At 43.0% G+C, this 25,172-nt stretch overlaps 1 protein-coding gene across 2 annotated transcripts in view; it reads right to left on the bottom strand.

Moving 5' to 3' along the window:
• Positions 1–25,172, bottom strand: part of JAKMIP2 (janus kinase and microtubule interacting protein 2) — a 203,455-nt gene that overhangs the window by 74,624 nt on the left and 103,659 nt on the right. For both annotated transcript variants that reach the window (XM_073620612.1, XM_073620611.1), the window contains exons 2-6: positions 21,615–21,664; positions 11,940–12,186; positions 9,447–9,944; positions 8,323–8,532; positions 3,960–4,058 (exon numbers count right to left, since the gene is read on the bottom strand). In XM_073620612.1, the coding sequence (XP_073476713.1) occupies positions 3,960–4,058; positions 8,323–8,532; positions 9,447–9,944; positions 11,940–12,068 (936 nt within the window). In that variant the 5' untranslated portion in view covers positions 12,069–12,186; positions 21,615–21,664. The remainder of the gene's footprint in view (positions 1–3,959; positions 4,059–8,322; positions 8,533–9,446; positions 9,945–11,939; positions 12,187–21,614; positions 21,665–25,172) is intronic.

Raw genomic sequence — 25,172 nt, 5'->3', positions numbered from 1 at the left:
TATTCCTCATTGGAAGTCATCATCCTGTCTCACACTGCATACAGAATGTAAAGCAAAGCTACCAATCAGAGCCCGTGTGTCAAAGACAACTCTGTCATTTCTGTGACTGTCCTGTCACGGATATCTCATGTCATTAGCCTAGTACCATGAATATAGATACAGAAGAAGGCTTAGCTGCTGACTTTTCATATTTTGCATATCATTAACAGCCCTTTTTAGTCTTCAAGTTTTGAGGAAAGGAGAATTGTGTTTGAAACAGCATATGGGACACACTATAAAGATAACATCATTTTTACATGCTTAGGAAATGGAAAAGTTTAGTTAAAATGGTCGTAAACCTTAAACATTTTTTACCTTTAATGCATTCCCCGCATTAACATATACAATGTTTCAGAATGTGTATCAGCCCCTCAACCCACTTATACTTACCTGAGCCCGATCTTGCTCCAGCATTGTGCCCATCTGCAGATTTGCCACCATAGGAAGTAGTTTCCTATGGTGGCACACCAGGAAGAGGAGAAGCCAGGAGCGCCGGCAGGGGACCCAAAAAGAGGAGGATTGGGGCTGTAGTACAGAGCAGGTAAGTATATCATGTTTTATTTTTTTTATTATTGACTTTACAAATACTTAAACCATTTAAAGGCATTATTCACATTTACTTTTCTGATTTTAACCCACAAAAATACAACGAACTACACTTTGATCCATTTTGCAGCTAACATGTGGGCACCTTTCACCTGCTAACCAAAGACCTGCTACTTCTCCTCTGGGAAAGTGGCACCATTGCTTAAAGTGAGCCTTTATTCGCTCATGTAGGGCAAAGCAACAGGATTGCTTTAATTCTTCTCCTCAATAGCACAACTTTAACTTATCTTCGCTCCCCCTCAGCTCTTTCGATCCACATGGAGGGAAAAGAATACCTGTACTTCAGGATAAGGAGAAGCACATGACTCACTCCACGTCACAGCACTGGGTCAATAATCAAGACCAGTGCTGCAACATGAGAAGAGTCCATACCCTTGCGTGAAACTACAACTTGAGCAAAGTCTCAAAAGCCAAACAGAGCTGCAGAGGAGCACAGATAAGGTGGATGTTTGTTACTGGGAAGGGCGTCAAAATCAACCTGTTGCTAAAACATCTAAGCCTAAACAGTTTTAGAACTTTGAACCCTTATTATGCTTATTATTAAAACATTTATACTTGATATATATGGTATGTACAGTAGGTATATGAGTAGCCTGTGTTTCCTTAAAGTAGAACTATAGGCAAAACTTTTTTTAAATTTTGGATATGGTAAGGGATGGTTTAGGTGCGTTGGGTGCTTTTTCTGCCAAAACCCTCTTCCCCTGAATACTCAATTGATGTTTTTTTTTTTCTCTGCCTCTAAACCCCTGTAATCACCTTTGGGTGCATGGATACATAGCCTAACATTGAGGGGTGTTTAGAGACAAAAAAAAATTGGCAAACGCCCTTCAAAGCTGTGTTTTTGATGCCCAGTGTGCATGAGGCCTTATATGGGATTTTAAACGTGATGAAATAGGTAGCTAAATTAATTATAATACATGTAGTAGGAATGAAAGTCTGTTTATAGAAGGTGCTCATCCATGAAAAACAAAAGTTCATCCATAATTCTTCTTTTACCAGACCTGGGACAACCTGTGGTCACAGGGCCTAAAGAAAACAGCATTGCATTACTGCTGATATAATCATTTTTTGTTGTTGCTGGCTTTTAGAACATATTTAAAAGGTTATCTTTTTTTTTTTAAGTGTCAAACACTTCAATGAAATAATGATTGAGTCACTCAGCCAACATCCACTTAAATATGTAATTTCAACCACTGTAAAAGCGGTATTAAACCCAAAAGCAAACATATATTATATTCTAGTGTACCAATTCTTAGATGTGATGGCTGCATTTGTTTCATTTTCTTAGGCTTTCTTTATGTTTACCTGGTGATCATGTCCATACTAAGTCATCCCCCCCACTGAACGTTTTAAGCATTTATGCGAGAGGGAAGCTTTTTGGATCTACGCCCTGAACTCACTGACCCCTCATGGCTTGAATGAAGAAATTGGGAAAAATACGGTCATTTAAACTTTCCATTGGTCATGTAGTCTGCATTGATTTTATATATTTTGATATAGACTAACATACATCTAAAGTCAATTAAAATATATGCCCTATAGTGGTTTTATATGGTAGGGTAACATTCCATTTTAATAATTATTGTTGTCATTATCCTTATAGGCTTTGATCTATTTTTAATAAGTCTGTAACTGCTACAAAATCATATATAGTTAACATATTGGTAAGTCCTTACATACCATATCCTTTTTACAAAAATTCATAAACTGTACATCATTTAGGATTGATTGCTTCCTTTTAGTAAATATTTTTTTATTACACAGCCTTAATTTATTTTACATATCTATAGACATATGTTCCTTACGAGGTTATTACTATATTTGCTGCTGGTTTTTTAATATTTTCTATTAGTTTATTATAATATTGTGCATATCATTGTGATGGTGCTATGCTCTTGTAATCAATCATATGGTTTTTAACTTTAACGTTATGTATATTCATGTAATTTTGTTGTATTTTTTATATATCTGCTGCATACTATGTCTGTCTTGGCTGCTGCATTGTATCTTCAATGCCTACAAAACATATTGCCGAAAACTAAACCTGGCCTCTCCCCCTTAGTTGGGCGCCGCTTCCTGTCACTACAAATAGAGCTTTGACAAAGTAGCCATGGGTGGCTCTGAAAGCCGTTAGCCACGCCCCTCTTTCCTGCCTCCAGCACTGACATCACCGCTGGTGTTCAGCATCCCGCGACCATGGGAGTTCTGAGCTTCCTGGAACACAGTGCACCATCTGACGGACCTCTTCCCACATTCGAGCAGCGGATGCTCTGGATTGTCCAGATTCTTCCTTGTGCTGTGAATCTCCTGACCTATGGTAGTTCTAACAAGCGCTACTTTCTTCTCTATTTTGTAACTTGACAATTGTCTAATAAACCTGATGGTTTTGTATATGCTGCACTTATGCTGGCTATACACTAGCTGAAACATTGTTAGAAAATTTGTCATTTGGACCATTCATTTGTTTTTTTGCCCAGTTAATGGGCACAAATAGAAAATCGGTTTCAACTTTTCAGAGCTAAAAGAATCGAAAGAACAGGTTGGAAAATTCTGCCAAACAAACGATAAACTGAAGGGTAAATGTGTTTCTTGACCGAACTGTTTGCACTAGGCATATGTGACAAAACAAATGAAAAACGGATTCATTAATGTCCATTGAACAATTTACTAATCAAAATTCAGTCATTACATGATGGCAAAATCGTTTGCTCTCACGGCCGAGTGTTCGTTATTCGAAAACGAGTTTGAACAATTTTACGTATAGTGTATGGCTAGCATTAGAGTGGCGCTCTGTGTTTGTTTTTATTTGCCAGAGAACAACAGCTTGTCACTAGGACAGGAAATGAGGGCTAACAATTCTGGGCATTAAAGATTAAATTGATTATTAGTTATGGACCAGAAAAGGAAGAGTTAGAAACTGTCAGATTTTAATTTGCAATGTCCCTGCTGGAAGAAATTTCTTCTCACTTCCTGTCGGGACAGGAAATGATGTGGTCAAAGACTGCAATGAAAGACTTTTCACCTCAGTCAAATGGGGAAGGGATAGATCCTCTGTAAGGGCTATTATTACTGTTTGTACCTTCTAGTCCCAGTGACAACTGCTCCTCTAATATCTTCTGTTGATGTCACAGGGAAAACAAATGAGGTGAAATATCCTCAATTGACCATGGGCAGCAATAAAAACTTGATAGTATTTACTATTCCACAATCTTTCCAAAACTTAAAAAAAAAATGGCTAAAGAAAGGCTTTCAGTTTATGTATGTCTACATGTTTATCAATAAAATAATAATCTAAGTTGAATTAAAAATATTACCAATTCATTTCTCTCATCCCCAAGCAATGTATTTCTGTCCTCCAGTTTTCGGATTGTTGCATTTAATTCCGCCATTCTTTTCTGATTTCTGCGTAAGTCCTGAAAAGCCAATAGGTTTAGGTTTATCAGTTTACACAAATGATAGAATAAGTAAGCCATGGCAATTTACTTATTTGCTGTTTGTCTAATATTAGTACAATTTCCCATATTTTTGGCTTGCGGTTCCTTTAAAAATCATTCCAGGTATCAGCAGACTGCTAGATTAGGCTTTATGCACACAGGCTTATAAAAATAAGCAGCATTTTTTTTCTGTCAGAACTTGGAAGGAAAAACCCCTCTAGAGTTACAATATTGAATGTGCGTTTATGCGTGTATGCCATTTGAGTGTAAATGAATTCTACTGGCCTAAATATTAATCTACTCTGGCCAATGGAAGACATTTACGCACATACACATGCGTTTAGATGTATTTACATCCATTTTTTTTTTGCTCCAAAGCTCATCTCAGAATGCACCCTTGGTGCCTTCTTTCTGCCTGTAAACGCTCCTTTTGAAATACATCTGTAAATGCCTATGTGTGCATGGCCACATACTGTATAGGGGTTGCTTTTACAGGCATTAAAAAAAACTGAATGCCTGTATAAGTGGTGTTTCTTAAGGTGCATGAGACCTAAATCTTTCTGTAGCCATTATGGTAAGGTGAGCATTTTATAATACTATTTTGTGAAAATGCTAGTTGCAATATGTGCAAATAATGTGGAAACCTATCCTGCACTGAGATGCCATAACTGCTTGAAGTACTTTATTTGTTATGACAAACTGAACTCTAGTCAAACAGCAAAATCCACAGCTAAAGATAAATTTACCCACTTACGAACTGCCCACTACAACAGGCAGCCCTGCTCTGCCGGATCACATACATGTAACATTTCGGCTAGGGGGCGCACTGGCAGCTATTTCCAGCACAGCCTCAACCCATAGACAAAGCAAAATGCCTGGTCTGTAACAGTAAAAAGTACTGCATTCACGGATCAGCACATTGGCACTGTGTCACACAGTGCACACCAGCGGCCATGAGTTCAGCGCAGCTTGCTGGTGTAAATTAAGTATATGGTCACATTTTTGAATTTGTACATTTCTCTTTCAAAAACCACAGTAATGAAAGGGTTCCCATTGTATGCAATATAAAATAGATGAATTGATGGATGGATAGACATCTAATGTCCAAATAAAGTATATATTACTACATTTCATAATCAAACTATATTAAGGATTCCCCTATCCTGCACTTTCACGCTGTTTCACTTTTCAGAGAAACTGTAGTACCACCAAAATTCTGCAAGAGATATCTGTGACTGACTGCCATTTCTAATGGGTAAAACCCATAAATTACAACAGGGAACTGTGAGGACTCTTCACATCTATGTCTTGCAGAAGCACACAATTATATACCTTGTGTCTATTGGTGTGCTGCAATGCCAATCATTTTGAATACACCTCCACAATACATCTGAATTGTACACTGCAATTAGGGATGAGCCGTTCACCCCCCTGTTCGGTTCGCACCAGAACATGCGAACAGGAAAAAAGTTCGTTCGAACACGCGAACACCGTTAAAGTCTATGGGACACGAACATGAATAATCAAAAGTGCTAATTTTAAAGGCTTATATGCAAGTTATTGTCATAAAAAGTGTTTGGGGACCTGTGTCGTGCCCCAGGGGACATGGATCAATGCAAAAAAAAGTTTTAAAAACGGCCGTTTTTTCAGGAGCAGTGATTTTAATAATGCTTAAAGTCAAACAATATAAGTGTAATATCCCTTTAAATTTCATAGCTAGTGGGTGTCTATAGTATGCCTGTAAAGGGGCGCATGTTTCCCGTGTTTAGAACAGTCTGACAACAAAATGACATTTCAAAGGAAAAACCCCATTTAAAACTACTCGCGGCTATTGCATTGCCGACAATACACATAGAAGTTCATTGATAAAAACGCCATGGGAATTCCCCACAGGGGAACCCCGAACCAAAATAAAAAAAAAAAAATGACGTGGGAGTCCCCCTAAATTCCATACCAGGCCCTTATCCGAGCACGCAACCTGGCAGGCCGCAGGAAAAGAGGGGGGGATGAGAGTGCGCCCCCCCCCCTCCTGAACCGTACCAGGCCACATGCCCTCAACATTGGGAGGGTGCTTTGGGGTAGCCCCCCAAAACACCTTGTCCCCATGTTGATGAGGACAAGGGCCTCATCCCCACAACCCTGGCCGGTGGTTGTGGGGGTCTGCGGGTGGGGGGCTTATCTGAATCTGGAAGTTCCCTTTAACAAGGGGACCCCAGATCCCGGCCCCCCCCCTTTGTGAAATGGTAAGGGGGTACTTACCCCTACCACTTCACTAAAAAACTGTCAAAAATGTTAAAAATGACAAGAGAAAGTTTTTGACAATTCCTTTATTTAAATGCTTCTTCTTTCTTCTATCTTCCTTCATCTTCTTCTTCTGGTTCTTCTGGCTCTTCTGGTTCTTCCTCCGGGCGTTCTCATCCAGCATCTTCTATCTTCTTCTCCTGGGGCCACTCCACACCCATGGCATGGGGGGAGGCTCCCGCTCTTCTCTTCTTCTTTTCTTCTCTTCTTCATTTTCTTCTCCGGGCCGCTCCGCAACCATGCTGGCATGGAGGGAGGCTCCCGCTGTGTGACGGTGTCTCCTCGTCTGACGGTTCTTAAATAACGGGGGGCAGGGCCACCCGGTGACCCCGCCCCCCTCTGACGTACGGTGACTTGACGGGACTTCCCTGTGACGTCACGGGGAATGCCACAGGGAAGTCCCGTCATGTCCCGTGCGTCAGAGGCCCCCGTTATTTAAGAACCGTCAGACAAGTAGACGCCGTCACACAGCGGGAGCCTCCCTCCATGCCAGCATGGATGCGGAGCGGCTTGGAGAAGAAAATGAAGAAGAGAAGAAGAGAAGAAGGAAGAATAGAAGAAGAAGATGAAGAGAAGAGCGGGAGCCTCCCCCCATGCCATGGGTGCGGAGCGGCCCGAGGAGAAGAAGATAGAAGATGCCGTGGAGGAGATGCTAGACGAGAACGCCGGAGGAAGAACCAGAAGAAGAAGAAGATGAAGGAAGATAGAAGAAAGAAGAAGCATTTAAATAAAGGAGTTGTCAAAAACTGTCTCTTGTCATTTTTAACATTTTTGACAGTTTTTTAGTGAAATGGTAGGGGTAAGTACCCCCTTACCATTTCACACGGGGGGGGGCAGGATCTGGGGGTCCCCTTGTTAAAGGGGGCTTCCAGATTCCGATAAGCCCCCCGCCCGCAGACCCCCACAACCACCAGCCAGGGTTGTGGGGATGAGGCCCTTGTCCTCATCAACATGGGGACAAGGTGTTTTGGGGGGCTACCCCAAAGCACCCTCCCAATGTTGAGGGCATGTGGCCTGGTACGGCTCAGGAGGGGGGCCACACTCTTGTCCCCCCCTCTTTTCCTGCAGCCTGCCAGGTTGCGTGCTCGGATAAGGGTCTGGTATTAATTTTCGGGGGGACCCCGCGCTTTTTTTTTTTTTTTTTTTTTGCCGCGGGGTTCCCCTTAAAATCCATACCAGACCTGAAGGGCCTGGTATGGAATTTAGGGGGAACCCCACGTCTTTTTTTTTTTTAATTTTGGTTCGGGGTTCCCCTGTGGGGAATTCCCATGCCGTTTTTATCAATGAACTTCTATGTGTATTGTCGGCAATGCAATAGCCGCGAGTAGTTTTAAATGGGTTTTTTCCTTCGAAATGTCATTTTGCTGTCAGATTGTTCTAAACACGGGAAACATGCGCCCCTTTACAGGCATACTATAGACACCCCCCAGCTACGAAATTTAAAGGGATATTACACTTTTATTGTTTGACTTTAAGCATTATTAAAATCACTGCTCCTGAAAAAACGGCCGTTTTTAAAACTTTTTTTTGCATTGATCCATGTCCCCTGGGGCAGGACCCGGGTCCCCAAACACTTTTTATGATAATAATTTGCATATAAGCCTTTAAAATTAGCACTTTTGATTTCTCCCATAGACTTTTAAAGGGTGTTCCGCGGCATTCGGCGAACACCCCAAATTGTTCGCTGTTCGGCGAACTTGCGAACAGCCAATGTTCGAGTCGAACATGAGTTCGACTCGAACTTGAAGCTCATCCCTAACCGCAATGAACATTAATGCATGACATACTGTAAGTGTTAAAATAATGTACTGTAGCAGACAGGTATGAAGCCATAAGTGTTACTGAAGCAGAGGGGGATTTCCATGTAGACTAAATTCCTTTAAAACTAGCTGTTATTCATTAACCACTGTATTTTATCATGTCAAAAACAGATTTATCTTACCGGACTTCCACAGTGCTCTGAGCCATCCCCTGCCCTTCCTGGGATTTCACGCTTGGGACTTCCAACGTTGCACTCAGCTTCTTTAACTAAAAATAATTGCTCATCCAAGGCTTCCTTCTGTAACAGAAGCTTTTGCAGGGAGCTCGTTTGTGTCTCAAGCTCTTTTTCAAGAGAGAAGATAATCCTATCTTTTGCTTTAATTTCATCCATCTGAAAGATTCAAGAGAAAGCATTTACTTTAATTATTTACGCAATGTCCGCAATGTCGGCAGGGAAGGAGGAGGGGGGACGAACTTTTCAAAAACAAATGTGGCACCGGAGGAGGGAGGAAGCAGATCAGTGGAAATTCCACTTTTGGGTGGAACTCCGCTTTAACAGAATATTATCTGGAGGCATTTGCCGATTATTGTCAAAATAATTAATCCAAAAATTATATATTGTGTGATACAAATACTGTATTACTTTAAAGAGAAGGGTTTGTGGAAATGGACAAATTGTTTTCATTCGGGCATTTAAAGGACCAGTTCACACAAAAGCAGACTTCAGCAGTGGCAGCTGGTGGTATATGTTTTGACCCAACCGATGGATTGCCGCCCCCCCCCCCCCCCGGTTGGTCCCCAGCCCCACACTGCGTCACCCTGCGTGCAGATTGGGGCCGGGTGCATGGATTGGGGGGGGAGGGGGGGGCGGATCCCCGTATGGACGGGCTGCCACTCGATTTCAGGTTTTGAAAGATACTGGGCAGTTAAACCATCTGAGAACATTTATATCTTGTGTTTACTAATAGTGAGATCTTTGCACTCAAGTTCTCAAGTTGGCACAGCTGCTGTGGCTATTACAAGGGGTTCCCACATTCCCTGCTAGATTTTTTATTTATTTTATAATACAGGAAGTGCAACAGCAGGTGACCCGATATGCAAAGTAGACAGGAACACCTGCAACTCCCAGATAGACAGGAACAGATTCAGGAACATTGAAGATCTCTGGTGTATTATGACAGGAAGATCTCTGGAAAGACTGGTGAAGTCTTTAAAACACCATTTAATTAGACGACTATAGATGATAAAAAAATCCAAATACTGTACAAATAGTGGTACTGAATAAATAAAAAGTCCCAGTCTCACCAGTCTACGAATGTCCCTTTCGCTTTCCCATTTAAACTTTGTAATAGCCTCCTGATGGGACTGATGCTCACTCCTCAAATCCCCAGCCTTGATTTTGTCAGCCTGGATCATATTATTGAGAGCCTCATCTATTTGTTTCTTAGCAGATTTCAGCTCCGTGATCTCCTGTAAGAGCTTGAGGCGCTCAGAGTCAAACACTTTTCTGGCTTCTTCTCGTGCCTCCGTGCTCAGAGCTGTCCTTACTTTGTCACTGCTGCCATCGCGAAGGGCATTAACAGCAGACTTTAGTCGCAGGATCTCCGCCTCTTTTAATTTAACCATCCGAGACATCTCCTGCTCATGCTGTTTGATTAAGTTCTCCCTTACTGCCTGGAGCTCCTTCATCTTCTCTTCATGCAGCTTGGCCTTCAGTTCGGAAACAGTTGCAGTGTGTTTGTGTTGTTCCTGCTCCTTTATCCTTTTACTCTCTTGATTTTTCTCCCTTTCAAGCCTAGACACCTGAATAAAATCCAGGAAGGGCAACGTTATTTGAGAGTACAATTACAATATAGACATTGAAGAATAACAATAAAGTCACATTTTGGCAAAGGAAATAAAGAAGCATCATTAAGGAGCCTATACATTTCATTTAGAGTGTCTCAATCTTGCATCGTAGGTACAATTGTTGTTTGTTTCATTGACCTTTCTTTATGTTCACCTGTCATGACGGGAGTATGGGGGCTGTATTTGCTGGTCTCTTTCTAAAAATTTGTGTTGCCTACCTGTGTACAGGTGCACAATTTTTAGGCCTCATGCACACAGGTGTTAAAAATGACGAACATGCAGTAAATTTGTGTCAAAATTCCTTATCTCTACACTTGTTCTAGGTCAGGTATTAGGGCCGGTTCACACCCAGAATTGCACAGGAACGCACGCAGTGTTTACATGCAGTTCTGTGCAGTGCAATTTCAGCCCCTTAATTTTGAATGGGCTGAAATCGCACTGCACCAAAAATAGCGCATGCACTACTTTTGGAAACTCACTGCAACCGGATTGCATAGTACTTCTCTACCATTCGATCTGGACGATTGCATTACATTTGCAACCTGCATTTGGGATATCATTAACTTAATAATGACACCTGCTGCAGATCACAACTGCACTGTGTTTTAAAGGGAATGCGGGTGTGCTGCTTTGAAGTCAATGTATCAGTATGACAGCCAGGCAATTAACGTTTTTGTAAAATGAAAGGTCAGCAATGGCAGCTTACATAATTCTCTCATTTTACCTGAATGTTCCTTACTGATCGCTTTACATTTGTCAACAAAGCACAACAATCGATTATATCTAGACGGTAATCAGCATTAGCCTGTATTAAACTCATCAATCATGCCGTGTTACTCTCTTTAATGGATTACTGCCATTCTCTTCTTTCCAATACATTACAATACATTATTATAGGTTTACTAACATCGTCATTAAAAAAATCGGTCACATGAAAGTTAGCACCTGAAGGCCTATGCTGATCTTATACTTGGACAATTTTGAGGCAATTTCAACCAATTTTAACCAGCTCTTGATTGCAAAAAAACAAGTAAATGGATCAAGCCAACCTACCAACAGTTTCTCTTAAGTAAAATGGCTGAAACTGTTGGTGACAGGTTTGACTTTAATCCATTAGATCACATTGGTAATTGAAAGTTAGTTGAAAGAGGTTCAAATTTCCTCGTGTCTTTCCATAATTGTGGCACAAACCTTAACAAGTCTGCTTTGCCTTGTTATGGTAGCAAAAATATGATTGCCGGGACAGGAAAAAACAGGAAAGCAGCTACAACATACCATGTTTCCTAAAGGAAACTTGAAAGAGTAGGGATGTGGTTTTTACAATATTAAGGGGAGGAAACCTAAGCTAAGACCCAGTTTATATATATTTTTTAATACTGTATAGTGTAGAAACACTGAAATATAAGCTTTATGTATTCATAATATATTTTAGCAGACAAGAAAGAGTACCCCATTCAATTAAAATTACAGATTTACAGTTTTTTATTAACCTTCAGACCCATAATCATTGAAAAGAACAGTGGTTTTAATTTCTTAAAAAAGGATTGTGGACTATTGTGTATTAGAAAAATACAAGAACAAAAGCACATCTTTTGTAATGCGTCTATCCATTAGCACAATAGATTTCTTCAACTTCCATAATTTGGTAGGCAAGGCACTAAGAGGACACAATTACAAAAAAATTAAAAATAAAGGTTCATATGTTCATATGCAGCCAAGTATAATAATTTGCATTTGGCCAGCTAAAATTGTGCAGTGCTCACTCTTATTTTCTCTATACCAGAGGGAAAGCTACTCTGCCAGACTCTGCTGGAGAAGCCCTAACAGGGTATAATAAAATATTATTGGCTTCAAGTATCTGGCAGCTGTTAGAGTCCCAAGGACCATGTCAGAGCATCTGTAAGTATGTCTACCACCTGTAGTCTTACCCTCTGGTTTGGGGTTTCATACCTTGGATTTCTCCTGGTGTAGCTCAATTTGAATGTCTGTTAATTTAGTCCTGAGATCTTCATTTGCAGCTTGAAGAGCAAGTATTAGGGCTTCGGGCTTCTCACCCTTGTTGCGCCCTTTTTTCGCCATTCTTGTTTTAAGCGTCTCTGACTTCACTACGTTCAATAAAAAGCCATCATGGTTGGATGTTGGATCTCCTATTAGGTTAGGATTCCAGGACGTACAAAGTTCTGCTCTGGTGGAAGCCCTTTAGGAAAAAGAAAAAAAGGCATGAAGCATCAAAAATGATATAGGCAGTATGTATTGTCCATGTGAATTCCATATTTAGAGTTAAAAGAGAACTATCGTTAAATAATTTTTAAATTTAACTCCCTAGGGGACTGATGACCCTGTTGTCCCCTAAACACACCCCTTAATGCTGGCTGTAGCTCCACTCCCTTTTGAATCCAAATAATGGGAATTCCTGTAGGGGAGGTACAGTCAGTATAGAGCCTACTCCCTCTGTAAGCTGAGTGATCTATCACTATTATGAATGAACATGCGCGTTCATTCATACTAGTAAAAGGTCACATAGAGCTTTAGCTCTGTGTAAGATATCTGCCAAAGCCCTGTATGAAGTAAAAGCAGACGCAGATACATTACACAGGGCTGCAACTCTGAATCATCTTTTATTATTATGAATGAAGAAGCAGGTCTGATTGTTCATTCATAATACTGACAGATCACTCATAGTGTTCAGTTGCTGCTTTTCACTTTTATGATGAACGATCAGTGATGTCGCTAACACAGCTCGACGTCGACAATCGTTCATTCATAAAACTGAAATATGACACTGCGCGTAAGCACTATGTGATCCATCAGCTGTGCTGTACACACAGTACCTCACAAAAGTGAGTACACCCCTCACATTTGTGTAAATATTTTATTATATATTTTCATGTGACAACACTGAAGCAATGACACTTTGCTACAATGTAAAGTAGTGAGTGTACAGCTTGTATAACAGTGTAAATTTGCCGTCCCCTCAAAATAAGTCAACACACAGCCATTCATGTCTAAACCTCTGGCAACAAAAGTGAGTACACTCCTAAGCAAAAATGCCCAAATTGGGCCCAAAGTGTCAATATTTTGTGTGGCCACCATTATTTTCCAGCACTGCATTAACCCTCTTGGGCATGGAGCTCACCAGAACTTCACAGGTTGCCACTGGAGTCCTCTTCCACTTCTCCATGATGACATCACAGAGCTGGTGGATGTTAGAGACCTTGCGCTCCTCGAACATCTGTTTGAGGATGCCCCACAGATGCTCAATAAGGTTTAGGTCTGGAGACATGCTTGGCCAGTCCATAGCCTTTACCCTCAGCTTCTTTAGCAAGGCAGTGGTCCTCTTGGAGGTGTGTTTGGGGTCGTTATCATGTTGGAATACTGCCCTGCGTCCCAGTCTGTGAAGGGAGGGGATCATGCTCTGCTTCAGTATGTCACAGTACATGTTGGCATTCATGGTTCCCTCAATGAACTGTAGCTCCCCAGTGCCAGCAGCACTCATGCAGACCATGACACTCCCACCACAATGCTTGACTGTAGGCAAGACACACTTGTCTTTGTACTCCTCACCTGGTTGCCACCACACACTTGACACCATCTGAACCAAATAAGTTTATCTTGGTCTCTTTTAAAAAAAAAAGTTTATCTTGGTCTCATCAGACCACAGGACATGGTTCCATGTTCTTAGTCTGTTTGTCTTCAGCAAACTGTTTGCAGACTTTCTTGTGCCACATCTTTAGAAGAGGTTTCCTTCTGGGATGACAGCCATGCAGACCAATTTGATGCATGCCCTGTACACACGATAGGGTTTTCCGATGGAAAATGTGTGATAGGACCTTGTTGTCGGAAATTCCAACTGTGTGTAGGCTCCATCACACATTTTCCATAGAAATTTCCGACACACAAAGTTTGAGAGCTTGCTATAAAATTTTCCGACAACAAAATCCGTTGTCGGAAATTCCGATCGTGTGTACACAAATCCGACGCATGAAGTGCCACGCATGCTCAGAATAAGAGACGAAAGCTATTGGCTACTGCCCTGTTTATAGTCCCGACGTACGTGTTTTACGTCACCGCGTTCAGAACGATCGGATTTTCCAACAACTTTATGTGACCGTTTGTATGCAAGACAAGTTTGAGCCAACATCCGTTGGAATAAATCCATGGATTTTGTCGGAATGTCCGATCGTGTGTACAGGGCAGCAGTGTTGGGCGTATGTCTGAGCACTGACAGGCTGACCCCCGACCCATTCAAGCTCTGCAGCAATGCTGGCAGCACTCATACTTCTATTTCCCAAAGACAACCTCTGGATATGACGCTGAGCACGTACACTCGACTTCTTTGGTCGATCATGTAGAGGCCTGTTCTGAGTAAAACCTGTCCTGTTAAACTGCTGTATGGTATTGGCCACCATGCTGCAGCTCAGTTTCAGGTTCTTAGCAATCTTCTTATAACGTAGGCCAGGGCTCAAAATTTCCTGAACTACTAGCCAGGCCTTAAGGGTTACTCGCCACCAGTTGCCCCACCCAACCGCTACCCTGCCCCTAATTCCGCCCTTAAACAAGCCCTCGTAAATAATCTCATGAAATAACACTTAAATGTTTTATGTTTTAAGTTACAAAAATAAATATGAACAACAACTTTATCAGTGCAGCCTTACCAATGCCCATCAATGCAGCCTCACCAGTGCCCATCGACGCAGCCTCACCAGTGCCCATCGACGCAGCCTCACCAGTGCCCATCAATACAGCCTCACCAGTGCCCATCAATGCAGCCTCACCAGTGCCCATCAATGCAACCTCATCTGCGCCCATCAATGCAGACTGACCAGTGCCCTTCAAAGCAGTCTCACCTGTGCCCATCATTGCAGTGTGACCAGTGCCCACCAATGCAGCCCCACCTGTGGCCATCATTGCAGCATGACTAGTGCCCACCAATGCAGTCTCGCCTGTGCCCATCATTGCAACGTGACCTGTTCCCATCATTGCAGGGTAACCCGTGCCCACCAATGCAGCCTCGCCTGTTCCCATCATTGCAGCTTTGCCTGTACCCATCATTGCAGCCTTGCCTGTGCCCACCAATGCAGCCTCACCTGTGCCCATCATTGCAGCGTGACCAGTGCCCATCAGAGCAGCCTCACCAGTGCCCATCAGTGCAGCATGACCAGTGCCCATCAATACAGCCTCACCTGTACCCATCAATGCAGTGTCACCTGTGCCCATCAATACAGCCTCATCTGCGCCCTTTATCGCAGACTAACCAGTGCCCTTCAATGCAGCCTCACCTGTGCCCACCAATGCAGTGTGACCAGTGCCCATCAATGCAACCTCACCTGTGCCCATCAATGCAGAGTGAAAAAGTACAAATATAATACCGCGCTACACCTTAAAATAAAACACAGCAGCTAACATGGCAAACAGACAATTGCAATAATGGTAATAAAGTTAAAATGGCAGCGCTAAAAGCGCTGCACTTTTACCATTATTACCATCAATGCAGCGTGACCAGTGCCCACCAATGCAGCCTCACCTGTGCCCATCATTGCAGCATGACCAGTGCCCACCAATGCAGCCTCATCAGTGCCCATCATTGCAGCGTGACCTGTGCCCTTTAATGCAGCATGACCTGTGCCCACCAATGCAGCCTCATCTGTGCCCATCAATGCAGCGTGACCAGTGCCCACTAATGCAGCCTCACCTGTGCCCATCATTGCAGCATGACATGTGCCCATCATTGCAGTGTGACCAGTGCCCACCTATGCCGCCTCACCTGTGCCCATCATTACAGTGTGACCAGTGCCCACCAATGCAGCCTCACCTGGGCCCATCATTGCAGCCTCGCATGTGCCCATCATTGCAGCCTCGCCTGTGTCTACCATTGCAGCGTTACCTGTGCCCATCATTGCAGCCTCGCCTGTGCCCATCATTGCAGCATGACCTGTGCCCACCAATGCAGCCTCACCCATGCCCATCATTGCAGCGTGACCTGTGCCCATCATTGCCGCCTCGTCTGTGCCCATGATTGCAGTGAGACCAGTGCCCATCAGTGCACCCTCACCTGTGCCCATCAGTGCAGCCTCACCAGTGCCCATCAGTGCAGCGTGACCTGTGCTCATCAATGCAGCCTCACCTGTGCTCACCAGTGCAGCGTGACCTTGTGCCCTTTAATGCAGTGTGACCTGTGCCCACCAATGCAGCCTCACCTGTGCCCATCAATGCAGCCTGACCAGTGCCCATCAATAAAGCCTGACCAGTGCCCACCAGTACAGCCTCACCTGTGCCCATCATTGCAGCGTGACCAGTGCCCTCCAATGCAGCCTCACTTGTGCCCATCATTGCAGCGTGACCTGTGCCCATCATTGCAGGGTGACCAGTGCCCATCAATGCAGCCTCACCTGTGCCCATCATTACAGCGTGACCAGTGCCCACCAATGCAGCCTCACCTGTGCCCATCATTGCAGCCTTGCATGTGCCCATCATTGCAGCCTCGCCTGTGCCCATGATTGCAGCGTGACCTGTGCCCATCATTGCAGCCTCGCCTGTGTCCATGATTGCAGCGTGACCTGTGCTCACCAATGCAGCCTCACCTGTTCCCATCATTTCTGTGTGACCAGTGCCCATCAGTGCAGCCTCACCTGTGCCCCTCATTGCAACTTGACCTGTGCCCATCATCGCAGCCTCACCTGTGGCCAACATTGCAGAATGACCAGTGCCCATCATTACAGCGTGACCAGTGCCCATCAGTGGAGCCTCAACTGTGCCCATCATTGCAGCGTGACCTGTGTCCATTATTGCAGCGTGACCTGTGCCCATTATTGCAGCATCTCCTGTGCCCATCATTGTAGCCTCGCTTGTGCCCATCATTGCAGCCTGACCTGTGCAGGGGAACAGAGGGCGGCTGGATCAACAGACGGGGGTAGTTTATATTAGAGTTGCCGTCTGCTCACTGTCACACACAGCCCTGTCTCCTGACTCAGCGCCTGTGACAGACAGAACGCCGGTCCAATGCTGGGATGTGTTCTGTCAGTCACAGGTGCCGGGTGAGGAGACGGGGGCTGTGTGTGACCGCGAGCAGACGGCAATTCTAATGTAAGCTGTTAAAGCGGGCAATCCCAGCTCTGTGATCCAGCCAGCTCGCCTCTTCCTCCACTCTCTCTTCCCCCCGGGGTCATCACTGGTAGAACAGCTCCTATTCAACCACGCCTGCCGGCGGTGCTCGCCTTCCCACTCAGAGGCAGCCCACGCTTGCCAGAAACCATTTTTTACTTGCAAAATGAGAGTAGGCGAGTGGAAAATTTGGCCTAGGCCATCTTTATGTAGAGCAACCATTCTTTTTTTCAGATCCTCAGAGAGTTCTTTGCCATGAGGTGCCATGTAGAACATCCAGTGACCAGTATGAAAGAGTGAGAGCAATAGCACCAAATTTAACTCACCTGCTCCCCATTCACACCTGAGACCTTGTAACACTAACGAGTCACACTGGGGAGGGAAAATGGCTAATTGGGCCCAATTTGGACATTTTCACTTAGGGGTGTACTCACTTTTGTTGCCAGCGGTTTAGACATCAATGGCTGTGTGTTGAGTTATTTTGAGGGGACAGCAAATTTACACTGTTATACAAGCTGTACACTCACTACTTCACATTGTAGCAAAGTGTCATTTCTTCAGTGTTGTCACATGAAAAGATATAATAAAATATTTACAAAAATGGGTGTACTCACTTTTGTGAGATACTGTATGTAAAGGCTGCTGCTGATAGTGCCAGTTGTGTGACTTTTTTTTAAATGCAGAGCTGGTCTCTAGAGTGACCCCTGCTGCCAGAAATCAGAGATATCAGTTACGAACCCATCTTTTTTTCTAGCTGCGTTGTCAGACGGGGGCAACTGTCCTCCCACACTGCTTAGAAAATAAGGGACATATTTGAATGGGATCAAGTGCTATATGCATTTGGTCCCAAGTTTTTTAATGACAGCTCTTCTTTAACTTAGGCTGGGTTCACATCTATGCGAATTGGATGTGACTTACACCGCATCCAATTCACAGAACATTTTAAAATCTATCACTTTCAATCAGTCTGGTTTACATATGTGCATTGCATTCGCACTCCGCATTGCCCAAAATACGTGTGTGTTTTCTAGGCAGTGCAGTGCGAATTGCAGGCACATATTCTTCTATGGGAATGCATCTGATTCGCAGATGCGTTACGTTGTGAACAGGCAGTCTCTCCCCCTCCTCCTACACCTCCTCCCTCTCCCTGCTCAGCTGATCCGCAGCTACAATGGAGAGGAAGCGCTGAACAGCTGTTTTTTCTCCTCGCACAGAGAACGGAGCTGGAAATTGCACCGAACTAGTGTGAGTCTAGCCTTGAAGGACGCATTTATTAGTTTAGTGCAAAGATGTGGTTTAATATTACCCTTAATATTCAATCAGAAAACAACTTTCAAGAGGTAAAGCAGGCAGATTGGAAACTCAAATCTCATTACTATGAATGAATTATATCATAATTAATGTCAATTTAGTATTCAAAGAATTTCCTTCGTTATTAACAGAAACCGTAAACTGACCACGGTATATCATTGCTGCTGAACCCTCACACCGTGGTCAGTTTATGTGCCTCAGTCATCCGCAGCTCTGCTCTCTCCCAACTCCCCCCCTCGCCTGTCTGCTCTGTGTCAGCGCCTGCCCCCTCCCCCCCTGCTGCTATCATAACTAAAATAAAAACCTCCCATCCCCTCTGTAACATAACAATATGTATCCCTGTGCCTGTGTTATATAAAAAAGCTACCGATTTGTACCTAAATCAGAACGTCCCCCTGCGCTCACGTGACTCCTCAGCTCTCTCTTCTCTCCCCTCCCCGGCTGACGTCAGTGGCAGTGCTTGGCCCCGCCCGCTGGAGCTGTCAGCCGGGCAGAGGAGTCACATGAGTGCCGGGAGACGCTCTGATATAGGTACGAATCGGCAGCTTTTTTATATAACACAGGCACAGGGACACATATCATTATGTTACAGAAAGGGGGGGGAGGGTTTTATTATATTGGCTAAACAACCACTTTAAATTCTGACTGTCAGTACACTACACAATATGTTTCTCCATCAACAAAAATGTACAAGGTATGCAGTGTTTTTGTGTGTTGGCACACTGCCCTTATCAACCTGGATTATAAACCTTAAAGTAAACAACTATAAACAACTATATATCTATATGATTCATGAAATTATACAAATTATTATTCAGGAAAATATCAAATCTTTCCAACAAAATGAAGTACCAGAAATACCTTAAAGGCAGTGTTGGTAACTCACCTCTTTAATTACTGAGACATGAATTACACAGTTGCTGGGGGTTATAATATAATGTAGGCAAGTCACTGTTTGAATTTAATTAACCACAAAACATGTATCGCTCAGATATCTCAGTAAATTAGGTAATGAGTTCAGAATCCTGATTGACAGGCCGCACACAAATTGTGCGCTAGGTACCAATGTACCAGCTTGTTGATTTTAGTTTTTTGGATCTAGACATACACTATATTACTAAAAGTATTGGGACGCCTGCCTTTACTCGCACATGAACTTTATGGGCATCCCAATCTTAGTCGGTAGGGTTCAATATTGAGTTGGCCCACCCTTTGCAGCTATAACAATCTCCTAGATTGTAAGCTCTAACGAGCAGGGCCCTCTGATTCTTCCTGTATTGAATTGTATTGTACTTGTACTGTCTGCCCTAATGTTGTAAAGCGCTGCGTAAACTGTCGGCGCTATATAAATCCTGTATAATAATAATAATAATAATAATAATAACAGCTTCAACTCTTCTGGGAAGGCTGTCCACAAGGTTTAGGAGTGTGTCTATGGGAATGTTTGACCATTCTTCCAGAAGTGCATTTGTGAGGTCAGGCACTGATGTTGATGAGAAGGCCTGGCTCTCAGTCTCCACTCTAATTTACCCAAAAGGTGTTCTATCTTAAAATCATATGATGTTTATTGGCTACAGCTTCATAAAATGATACAAATGATACAACTATATCAGGAAGAGAAAACAGTAAAGCAAACATTTTCCTCCACCCTGCTCACACTTTGCGTAGCAGGGACTCGTTCCCATTTGTGATTTTCTGTGGGCGTCTGTCACATGATTCCCTGCGTCATGCACAGGGCAGCTCATTCACTTGAAGGTCCTGCCCTATGTGCATTTGTCGCTGTAAAGAAGCTCAGGCATCAAATTTTGGTTCTGTGTCAGTAGCGTTTTTACATGGTCGTTTTGTCGAGAGCCAATTGCAGTGAAATTGTACCGCATTTGGGGTGCCGTTTAGGATGAATGGCGCCCAAATGAGCGTCCCATGTGTTGCTGTGATTTGGAATCGTGGGCAGAATTGCACCGATTCTGCCTGCAATTTCTAATCGCCTGAGTTTGAACAGGTATCCTGGTATAGCTATGACTTAGTTTTGTCTCAAACAAAAGGAATAAAGATTTTGAGCAATTTTGTAGCTACCCCCTGGTGCACTAGCATCCATTTGTCAGCCTCCGTCAACACATTTTTCTAAACTTCACAGGCATTGTAACACTAGGGCACCCCTTCACTGCTATGTATTTCCCCAGGGCTAAAAGCTAATTGCGTTGTATATTAAATGCAATATACAAACCACTATTCGTATCTAGTACTTTTAAGTTGACATTTTGCATAATTCTGGGTATGTTCAAAAACGTACCTTCTTGCACTACATCCGTGTAATAAAGCCCTATTTAGAAATTAAAGAATGTTTAAAAAAAGTCACAAGTTAGTAAAAAAGTTTTATGAGTAATATATAATATTAATCTTTAACTGGATACAATATATGATCTTGGAGAAAAATTATGTTATATGGCCTATTAAAGTGGACTCAAACTCATTTCAAACCCCATGTAATAAACCAAAATTCCAAACTCTCTGGAGTAATACTTTGCACACGTGATTGTCGGGCTTCATCTGGTTAGTGGTACTGGTGTTAACTATGGTAGAGGGAAAAGGTCTATGTGCAAGCTCAGGCAGAGGCAGCCAATCAGTGATTACCCACACATATATGCACCCCACCACCACAGTTACAAAGTATTATGCCGCGTACACACGGTCGGACTTTCAGACGTAAAATGTGCGATCGGAGCTTGTTGTCGGAAATTCCGACCGTGTGTAGGCCCCATCGGACAGTTTTCATCGGAATTTCCGTCGCACAAAATTTGAGATCTGGTTCTCAAATTTTCCGACAACAAAATCCCTTCACGTAAATTCCGATCGTGTGTACACAATTTCAACGCACAAAGTGCCACGCATGCGCAGAATCAAGCAGAAGAGCCGCACTGGCTACTGAACTTCATTTTTCTCGGCTCGTCATAAGTGTTGCACGTCACCGCGTTCTTGACGTTCGGAATTTCCGACAAAATTTGTGTGACCGTGTGTATGCAAGATTATGAGCCAACATCCATCGGAATAAATCCATGTATTTTGTTGTCGGAATGTCCGATCAATGTCCAGTCGTGTGTTCGGGGCATTACACTATTCTGTTAAGCCCTTTCTGATAACACAACAGGATGAGGGATGTTACACATAATGTATTCATTGTAAAGAATATTGACATAATTGTGAATGCAGTCTCACCTGTGACTTCAACCATCTACATCCATTGTCTCCAGCCCTCCAGTCCATATCTGTAGAAAGAAAAAAACAGAGCAAGGTGAAAACATGCATTCAACTGGCTGCTAGATAATAAAACTGGAAAGGGAATAAAACCAGAATCAATTGCTAAAAGCTCTAGATTTGACCACAGACACTAGAGAACTCTTGGGTGTGTTGGACTGATCTGATGGCTTTTTTTCCCTTAATGGCAGTGACCAGATGTACCTGTTATCTTTGTGAATTGTGACCATTGGCTGTGAACAAGCAACCCAGCCAGTAGATGTATCTCTTAATTCTGATCCCATATGTCTGTCTATGCACTGGCTTCTATAGGTCACAAACACAATTTAGGGTCTTGGCTCTAATATGTAAAGCCCTACACACATCCTTTCTATAGTATCCAGGTGTGCCATAAACTGCTGCAACCTTTACTCATTTCCAAGTTTTCCCTGGTACTTCTCTCTTTGTCTGTAAGGCTGGGTTAACATATATGCGAATTGGATGCGTTTTTAACCGCATCCAATTCGCATAACATGTGAATGTGACCAGCTCTCAATGGAGCCGGTTCACACATGTCCGGGGCGGCCACTGTGCTGTCTTGAAAAGGGTCCTGTCCGTTTTTGGGCGCCGTTCATATGCGAATTTAGGGAAAAACCTGCACCTGATTTGCATCTGAACCGGTGAACAGAAACGCACTGGACTCCGCAGCTGCAGATATGTGAACCCAGCCTAATGCTTTTTCAAATCCTTTTTAATCCTTTCAGGCCTTTTAAGGCACCAATAAAATTAATCTTCTCAGAAAGATATATTATTTAGTCCAACACCATACCACCTAGGTGACTCTTATAACTGTTCCTACAACACAAGTGTTGCTATAGCTAACCCTTCTCATTTTAGACTGTAAGCTCCTGTAGGCAAGGCTTTTATTTCTATTGTTTTATGTACATTTTATGTACATGTGTTGAATTTAATGTCATTGTTAAAGATCATGTATGTCAGCAGATCACCATAGAAGATGGCACCCCCCCCCCCCTGTCCACGTCTCTGTGTTTTATTTTGCTGAGGAATCACTTTGAAATCACTTTGAAAAACACCTCCTCATATTTCTGTCCATGGCCATATGGAGTAGGGGCAGATGATTCATGTAGCATTTAGTTCTTGGAATCGATCTTCCCTTAGCTCAGGCAGAAGGGTGTGCTTAGCTCAGAAAACTCTTCCTCCCCTTCTGAAGACTCCTGGGATGTGTGACATTATTTGCCTAGGCCTGAAAACCAGGAAATAACTGAAAAAAAGTAAAAAAAGATACTTTCCTATCTATTTACTAATGCTAGCAACATAAGGATTAAAAAAAATCGATAATGACTGAGAGAGTGAAGCTCTGCTTAATCCTAGCAACACTGCATTTTTATAAAAGTATTACTGGTTTCTATGGGTTATAGCACCACATTGCTCTTCCTGAATTAATACTAAAGGGACTGTGTCACAAAGAAAAAAAAGCTGATTCATTCATTCCAAGACCCATGTATCACATAGTAGTTCTGTGCCTGTGATTTAGTGATGCTAACCTCTAAAAGCTGGAGTATAGAAAGCTGAAACAGATGGTAGTTGTCAATAGTAACCAATCATGTCTGAGATTTCTAATCAAGTGAAAAATCTGATTGGTTGCAATCAATAAGTCCACTTTTGCTGTAATTTACTTATTTGCAGTTTTAGTGACTCATCCTCAGTGAATATATTTGAATTCACTGCAAATATTAGTATGCATCACAAGAGTCAGAGAATGGTTGCTTTCATAAGAGCCTTCTCACAAATGCTTGGCTTCATGAGATTCTCTTTATAGGCTGAGTTCACGTTTACTGACTTTTGCCAAAAACCTCCCTACTCAATATAGAGTCCTCAATACATTACCATGCAGTGCTCCTTTTTGTAAATAATTTAAATGTTTTTCAGGTGCTCATTACATTTTCCTCCCCTGACGACAAGACGGGGTGCGCGTTGGATGCGCATACCCAGAATCTCACAAACAAGAATTTGGCTTTGTTCTCTACCCATGCATGCACAGTCTGCTCCATCTTAGCATACTACATGAGTGAAAGAGAACAGACTGCACATGTGTATGTATTGAACTAAGCTAGGTGCGCATTTGTGAGTTTCCAGGGATGAGCATCCAATGTCTGTCTGACCACCCGCAGGATAGGGAGAGTAGAACACTGCAATGAGCATCTGAAATTTAAAAACTTGGTTTATCTGTAAAATCCTTTTCTTGGAGTACCTCACAGGACACAGAGGACTTAGATATTTATGACTATTTGAGTTATGCAGCCACCTTCAGGTGAATGGACATTGGTCACAAAAATGGCAGGGACCCATGCCCAGGCATAACCCTTCCCAGCTCAGCTAAACCTCAGTTTTGTGGCAAGCAATGAGGAACAGTCAAGAGGGCAGAAATCTCTGTGCCTTGTGATGTACTCCAAACAAAGTATTTTACAGGTAATTCAAAAATCTTAATCATACATTTCAGGACACAGAGAGCAAAGATATTCATGACCACTTCAGATGTCCTGATCCTGAATCACTTAACATGAGGGGTGTGCAATTCAGAAACAAGGCCAGCATGCCTAAATCCCAGAAACAAAACAGTGGGGAACCCCACTACAAAGTTGTCTGCAACGTGTAGCCATGCCTGCTGTGGAATGTCTGGTCATGATGTCGCATCCGCCCCAACGACCGGGAAGCCCTGCTGGCTTCCGGCGCAACCTATAAGCACATCGGCAGTCCTTTCCTTCTGGCGGACCGGTACCTGATGTTGGACACAGTGTTTTTGCAGCCAATAAGTGGGTTTTTAATTACCGGTACTTCATGTGAGTGTATATCTTTCTGCTAATAAAGTGTTTTACTTACTGCTACACTTAGCTGATGCTTGTTCTCCTCCCCCTTCTTAAAGCTGTCTGCATAATCTCCGAACCCAAACTGGCATCCACAAAGGGTTAAACATCGACCTGATAAAACGTAATAAATGTGTGGAGAGAGGACCAGGTAGCAGCCTTACAGACTTGAACAACAGAAGTTTGTTGCTAAGTGGCCAAGGAAGCACTGACACTGCTGGTGAAATGGGCCTTGATCAGGAAAGGGGGAACCTTGCCCTTGATACCACAGGTCTGAGGATTAAGCTGAGGAATCCACCTAAAAATATAGTGAATCAGGAGGCAGCCTGACCCTTATAAGACCCTAAGACTCTTACAAGAGCCCTCAAGCAGAAGAAACTAAGAATCAGACTGTCAAAAAGAAGCTGTAGACTTCAGCTTGAACTCGATAGATTGAACAAAATTCATAGAGTGAAGTACTTTTTTCTTAGAATGTTTAGGATAAGGACAAAAGGATGACAACAAAATGTCCTGATTCGGGTAGAATTACAAGGGAATCTCTCAGAGAGGTTCCAAGAGAAGGCACATCCATCACCCAAAGAAACTAGAACAAAACTTAATGGAGCAGGGAGGGGTTATGCCTGGACAGGGATTCCTGTCTTTTTTGGCCAATGCC

This window comes from Aquarana catesbeiana, linkage group LG03 (assembly GCF_042186555.1).
Source record: "Aquarana catesbeiana isolate 2022-GZ linkage group LG03, ASM4218655v1, whole genome shotgun sequence".
Lineage (NCBI taxonomy): Eukaryota > Metazoa > Chordata > Amphibia > Anura > Ranidae > Aquarana > Aquarana catesbeiana.
Note: the sequence above shows the minus strand (reverse complement) of the source record. Positions and strands in the feature narration are given on the sequence as shown.